Source organism: Hordeum vulgare, chromosome 7H (genome assembly GCF_904849725.1).
Source record: "Hordeum vulgare subsp. vulgare chromosome 7H, MorexV3_pseudomolecules_assembly, whole genome shotgun sequence".
NCBI classification, from domain to species: Eukaryota; Viridiplantae; Streptophyta; class Magnoliopsida; order Poales; family Poaceae; genus Hordeum; species Hordeum vulgare.
Genome location: NC_058524.1, coordinates 608,068,147 through 608,075,871, shown reverse-complemented (window position 1 = coordinate 608,075,871; position 7,725 = coordinate 608,068,147). Strand labels below are relative to the sequence as shown.

The 7,725-nt window shown below is 47.0% G+C and overlaps 1 protein-coding gene across 1 annotated transcript; it reads left to right on the top strand.

Annotated features, from left to right (window-relative positions):
• Nucleotides 1-3,913: 3,913 nt before the first annotated feature.
• Nucleotides 3,914-6,824, top strand: LOC123410715 (tetraspanin-8-like). The gene is made up of 2 exons (XM_045103652.1): nt 3,914-4,499; nt 6,326-6,824. Exons 1-2 carry the CDS (start codon nt 3,996-3,998, stop codon nt 6,629-6,631), a joined length of 810 nt encoding a protein of 269 aa, XP_044959587.1. The 5' UTR covers nt 3,914-3,995; the 3' UTR covers nt 6,632-6,824.
• Nucleotides 6,825-7,725: the final 901 nt, after the last annotated feature.

Genomic DNA, 7,725 nt, shown 5'->3' with positions numbered 1-7,725 from the left:
AGACATGAGCACGAGTGGATTACGGTGTGGGGTCATACGATGCAGAACGATGACGATACATACTCGTGAGACATGAGCACGAGTGGATTACGGTGTGGGGTCATACGATGCAGAACGATGACGATACATACTCGTGAGACATGAGCACGAGTGGATTACGGTGTGGGGTCATACGATGCAGAACGATGACGATACATACTCGTGAGACATGAGCACGAGTGGATTACGGTGTGGGGTCATACGATGCAGAACGATGACGATACATACTCGTGAGACATGAGCACGAGTGGATTACGGTGTGGGGTCATACGATGCAAAACGATGACGATACATACTCGTGAGACATGAGCACGAGTGGATTACGGTGTGGGGTCATACGATGCAAAACGATGACGATACATACTCGTGAGACATGAGCACGAGTGGATTACGGTGTGGGGTCATACGATGCAAAACGATGACGATACATACTCGTGAGACATGAGCACGAGTGGATTACGGTGTGGGGTCATACGATGCAAAACGATGACGATACATACTCGTGAGACATGAGCACGAGTGGATTACGGTGTGGGGTCATACGATGCAAAACGATGACGATACATACTCGTGAGACATGAGCACGAGTGGATTACGGTGTGGGGTCATACGATGCAAAACGATGACGATACATACTCGTGAGACATGAGCACGAGTGGATTACGGTGTGGGGTCATACGATGCAAAACGATGACGATACATACTCGTGAGACATGAGCACGAGTGGATTACGGTGTGGGGTCATACGATGCAAAACGATGACGATACATACTCGTGAGACATGAGCACGAGTGGATTACGGTGTGGGGTCATACGATGCAAAACGATGACGATACATACTCGTGAGACATGAGCACGAGTGGATTACGGTGTGGGGTCATACGATGCAAAACGATGACGATACATACTCGTGAGACATGAGCACGAGTGGATTACGGTGTGGGGTCATACGATGCAAAACGATGACGATACATACTCGTGAGACATGAGCACGAGTGGATTACGGTGTGGGGTCATACGATGCAAAACGATGACGATACATACTCGTGAGACATGAGCACGAGTGGATTACGGTGTGGGGTCATACGATGCAAAACGATGACGATACATACTCGTGAGACATGAGCACGAGTGGATTACGGTGTGGGGTCATACGATGCAAAACGATGACGATACATACTCGTGAGACATGAGCACGAGTGGATTACGGTGTGGGGTCATACGATGCAAAACGATGACGATACATACTCGTGAGACATGAGCACGAGTGGATTACGGTGTGGGGTCATACGATGCAAAACGATGACGATACATACTCGTGAGACATGAGCACGAGTGGATTACGGTGTGGGGTCATACGATGCAAAACGATGACGATACATACTCGTGAGACATGAGCACGAGTGGATTACGGTGTGGGGTCATACGATGCAAAACGATGACGATACATACTCGTGAGACATGAGCACGAGTGGATTACGGTGTGGGGTCATACGATGCAAAACGATGACGATACATACTCGTGAGACATGAGCACGAGTGGATTACGGTGTGGGGTCATACGATGCAAAACGATGACGATACATACTCGTGAGACATGAGCACGAGTGGATTACGGTGTGGGGTCATACGATGCAAAACGATGACGATACATACTCGTGAGACATGAGCACGAGTGGATTACGGTGTGGGGTCATACGATGCAAAACGATGACGATACATACTCGTGAGACATGAGCACGAGTGGATTACGGTGTGGGGTCATACGATGCAAAACGATGACGATACATACTCGTGAGACATGAGCACGAGTGGATTACGGTGTGGGGTCATACGATGCAAAACGATGACGATACATACTCGTGAGACATGAGCACGAGTGGATTACGGTGTGGGGTCATACGATGCAAAACGATGACGATACATACTCGTGAGACATGAGCACGAGTGGATTACGGTGTGGGGTCATACGATGCAAAACGATGACGATACATACTCGTGAGACATGAGCACGAGTGGATTACGGTGTGGGGTCATACGATGCAAAACGATGACGATACATACTCGTGAGACATGAGCACGAGTGGATTACGGTGTGGGGTCATACGATGCAAAACGATGACGATACATACTCGTGAGACATGAGCACGAGTGGATTACGGTGTGGGGTCATACGATGCAAAACGATGACGATACATACTCGTGAGACATGAGCACGAGTGGATTACGGTGTGGGGTCATACGATGCAAAACGATGACGATACATACTCGTGAGACATGAGCACGAGTGGATTACGGTGTGGGGTCATACGATGCAAAACGATGACGATACATACTCGTGAGACATGAGCACGAGTGGATTACGGTGTGGGGTCATACGATGCAAAACGATGACGATACATACTCGTGAGACATGAGCACGAGTGGATTACGGTGTGGGGTCATACGATGCAAAACGATGACGATACATACTCGTGAGACATGAGCACGAGTGGATTACGGTGTGGGGTCATACGATGCAAAACGATGACGATACATACTCGTGAGACATGAGCACGAGTGGATTACGGTGTGGGGTCATACGATGCAAAACGATGACGATACATACTCGTGAGACATGAGCACGAGTGGATTACGGTGTGGGGTCATACGATGCAAAACGATGACGATACATACTCGTGAGACATGAGCACGAGTGGATTACGGTGTGGGGTCATACGATGCAAAACGATGACGATACATACTCGTGAGACATGAGCACGAGTGGATTACGGTGTGGGGTCATACGATGCAAAACGATGACGATACATACTCGTGAGACATGAGCACGAGTGGATTACGGTGTGGGGTCATACGATGCAAAACGATGACGATACATACTCGTGAGACATGAGCACGAGTGGATTACGGTGTGGGGTCATACGATGCAAAACGATGACGATACATACTCGTGAGACATGAGCACGAGTGGATTACGGTGTGGGGTCATACGATGCAAAACGATGACGATACATACTCGTGAGACATGAGCACGAGTGGATTACGGTGTGGGGTCATACGATGCAAAACGATGACGATACATACTCGTGAGACATGAGCACGAGTGGATTACGGTGTGGGGTCATACGATGCAAAACGATGACGATACATACTCGTGAGACATGAGCACGAGTGGATTACGGTGTGGGGTCATACGATGCAAAACGATGACGATACATACTCGTGAGACATGAGCACGAGTGGATTACGGTGTGGGGTCATACGATGCAAAACGATGACGATACATACTCGTGAGACATGAGCACGAGTGGATTACGGTGTGGGGTCATACGATGCAAAACGATGACGATACATACTCGTGAGACATGAGCACGAGTGGATTACGGTGTGGGGTCATACGATGCAAAACGATGACAATACATACTCGTGAGACATGAGCACGAAGAGATTACTCGTCAAATTCATCGATCAACATATCTACGCCGCGTTTCATACCAGCTAAAAACACCTCAAACTTCGTATCCAAAAGAAAAATACACAGCTCAAATTTCTCAGAATCTGTCCAAAATACACAACACCATACAGATAATTACTACTCCCTCTATAAACTAATATAAAGACATTTATAGATAACTAAAATAGTGATCTAAACACTCTTATACATTACCCTACGGAGGGAGTAGTATTTCAGAAAAAAAGATATCTAAATCATGGCCGGTCTAATCTAAAAAAGTAAGAAAAGGCAGTAGAAAAAGGCCGGCCCCCTTTCGAAATCTCCTTTTTGTTTTCCCGGACTCCCTTTTCGAATCCCAAATTCGAAAGCGAAATGCTCCTACAAAAGTCCCCCGCACGCCGCCGCACCGCACCGCACGCCTCCCCACCTTCTCGAAACCCCCACCCCACCCCACCCCACCCCCGTCACAATCCCCACGAGGGAACACCGAGCGGCGGCGGAGATGGCGCGGTGCAGCAACGGGCTGCTGGGCCTGCTGAACGCGGGGGTGCTGGTCCTGGCCCTGGCGGTGCTGGGCGGCGGAATCTGGCTGAGCCACCGGGCGGCCACCACGGACTGCGAGCGGTTCCTGGAGCGGCCGGTCATCGCGCTGGGGGCGCTGCTCCTGGCGCTGTCCCTCGCGGGGCTGGCGGGCTCCCTCTGCGGCGCCTCCTGCCTCCTCTGGCTCTACCTCGTCGCGCTCTTCATCCTCATCGCGCTCCTCCTCGTCTTCACCGCCTTCGCCTTCGTCGTCACCAACCGCGGCGCCGGCTCCGTCGTCTCCGGCCGCGGCTACAAGGAGTACCGCCTCGGGGAGTACTCCACCTGGCTCCAGCGCCGGGTCGAGGACTCGGAGAACTGGGCCAGGATCCGCAGCTGCCTCCGCGACGGCAGCGTCTGCCAGAGGTTCGGCGCCAGGGGGGAGTCGCTCCAGCAGTTCGTCACCAACAACCTCTCCCCGATCCAGGTCGATTTCTTCTTCGCCCTTGCGTTCAATCAATCCTCGCAGTTTTGCTGTTCGTGCGCTACTGCTGCTACTTGGAATTTGGGGACGAATCGATTGGTCTCCGGGGGATGCGAAATTGCATCTCCACTAAACAATTTGTCTATTAGCTACTTAATTTCTATGCTACGCTACTACATTGTCGATTAGCTACTTAATTTCTGTACCGTTTATCTTCCAGTGTGCTGTACCGCTGTTTGTTTCCCCTCTTTGCTATACTGCTTGGCTGTCCATTTGTCCATTAGTATGGGGTAAACTACTAATGGATACAGCTTGCCTGCATGGCAATGTATTTATATTGTGGTAGGGTTCTGGTGAAGATTTGAGCAGCGGTGACTACTAGTGCTAGCAATTAAAGTTGAATCATTGAGTTTGGTTCATGGCATGTTTGGGTGAAAATCGATGCCACTAGTTCTCATCACTTTTTGAGGATGTTCGTGAGATTGTTTAATTGCACACTTCTGACAAAGGAATGCCCATATGATAAATTTTGCATAAACTTTACTCAACTGTGGACTTAGTGTACCTTTGAAACTTCTCACATTGTAATTCTCCTTTTTTCGACCATCAGTTTCCTTTTTCCGACTACCGTAATTCTCCCTTGTTGTGATTGCGTGAATGCCCTGTTCATGTGAATTATAGCATCTACACATGAAACTGAAACCTTTGATGTTATTGTACCGATGACTTCCTGCATCTGTGATTTGCTTTTCCCGGAGGTTGTCTCTATGGAATGCCACTTTAGCTTCTGCAATTTCTATGCTATGCTAAATTGTCGATTAGTCACTTAATTTCTGTACCATTATCCTCCACTGTGCTGTACTGCTGTCGTTCCCCTCTTGCTATACTGCTTGGCTGTCTATTTGTCTAGTGTGCTAATGGATACAGCTGGCCTGCCTTTTCTGGCAGCATGCCAATGTATTATAGTACTATTGTGGTATGGGTCTGGTAAGGCAATTAATGGAAGATTTGAGCAGTGGTCACTCCTAGTGCTAGCAATTCAACTTGATTTTTTAGTCTGGTCATGGCATGTTTTGGTACAATTTGATTCCACTAATTCCACCACATTTTAAGGATGTTCATGAGATTATTTTATTGTATACCTCCGGCAAAGGAAATGACCATGTGATAGATTTTGCATGAACTTTACTAAACTGTGGACTCAGTGTACGTTTGAAACTTGTCACACTATAATTTTCCCTTTTTTTCGGCAATCAGATTTTATTTCCAACTATCGTAATTCTCCCTTGTTGCGTGTGGGAGTACTTTGTTCATGTGAAATATAGTGTCCACTCATGAAACTGAAACCTTTGACATCATTATATTGAATACTTACTGCATCTGTGGGTTGTTTTTCCTGGAAGTGGTTTCCTTGGAGTACCACTTTACCTTTTGCTAAATGCAGATACATAATGTAGCTTACATAGATACATTATTCTTCCTTTATGTGTAATCCACTGGTATTACTTTTTGTTGCTTCATAAGCACTGTACCTGCACTTTCATGATATGAATGTCACGTCACCCCTCTTATGGAGCTTCTGCCATTTAGAGGAACTCTTTTCTTTAGCAAACAAACATACTGATATTTAATCTCTGTTCTGACCATGAATGATGCTTCTGTACCGTTTTCAATGGTACTCACATGCAGACCATCATATATTCTGTATTTGTCTTGTGCATTTCTGCTTCGACAATCAGCTTTGAATTGTGTTTTCGTCAATGTTAAAGCTGTTGCTGAATTACTAAGTTGTGTTTTCTGCAACTAACACACACCTATCTTGTGTCCAGTCTGGATGCTGCAAGCCCCCAACTGGGTGCAACTTCACTTACCAGAGCGAGACCATGTGGGTCAAACCTTCTGGCTTCAACGCTACCAATGACCCTGACTGCAACACGTGGTCGAATGATCAGAGGGCCCTCTGCTACGACTGCCAGTCATGCAAGGCCGGCGTGCTCGCAAACCTGAAGAACGACTGGAAGAAGATCGCCACCGTCAACATCGTATTCCTCATCTTCCTCATCATCGTCTACTCTGTTGGGTGCTGCGCTTTCAGGAACAACAGGCGGGACAACTCGTACCCAGCCTGGAAGTGAGTGAGATGCCTGGTGAGGCTTAGGTAATTAGGCCGGTGTTCAGCGTTAACGACTGGCTCATTGTCCTGTGTTAAGCGACGCTATCATCTGTCTGTCCTATAGCTCTGATGATGTCTGAACCGTCGATAGTTGGTACATGCTTGCTGTGTTGACCTCAAATATATCAACATATGGAGGCTCCTATTACCATGAATCCATGATATGTTCAGATGCTGCCTGTGTTCTTTACTGTTCTTGGAGTCGGCCTATTTCTTCTGTCTGAAAATGCATTGCATTGTTGAATCACCATGGATTCTTGCAATTAGGAACCCCAGAGACCATAATCAACTTTACTGAATCCTCCAGAATGTAGAAACAGAGAAGCTTGCTTTGATCTGCATCAATGGTAACTTTGTCTCGCTGCATCAAAGATGGCTTATGAAAGTGTGCCTTGGGCCATTGGCCTGCACAGGTGGGTTGTACCTCAAAGTTTTTTAACTTTCTCCTTTTTTCACCCATCAACCATGTGTCACATGGACCCTAAGTTTTCAATGGCTCAAGTTTCTACTCCCCGTTACGGTTTAGAAGACACAGTTAAACTTGTGTGCGTTTTTAAAATAGACAAGGTTTAAGGCGCGAAAGCAATTACTTCTATTAATTAGTACTAGTACTACTCATGCATGCGTCCTCCCAATTTGCTGCTCACACATTAGTATTAGTATTTTCTCAATAGATTAAGCGCATTAGCATTTACACCTGCTACATCTCACAACCAATCGATGACTACCTTGGTCTCAGAGATTTTCCAAGCGTGCCTTCTAAACCGTGACGGAGGAAGTAGTATGTCTTGGTCTACTAAAATGCCAGTCAACCCAATGTGAGCTCTGTGCCCAAGATCTCTTTACATCTTCACTCTTTAGAGCAAGTACAATAAGGTACAGTCAGCGGGCTGTAAGGATTAAAATACTATATTTTTGCTGAGTTGGATGAGAGAGAAGAGGAGAGAGAAGGGAAGCGGGCTCTTCGTAAAGAGCTACCTCTAGCACGTGCTCCTAGATGCTTTGTGAGAATGGAGAAAATCGGCTATTTGCCAATTTCAGTATGGGGCTTTGCAA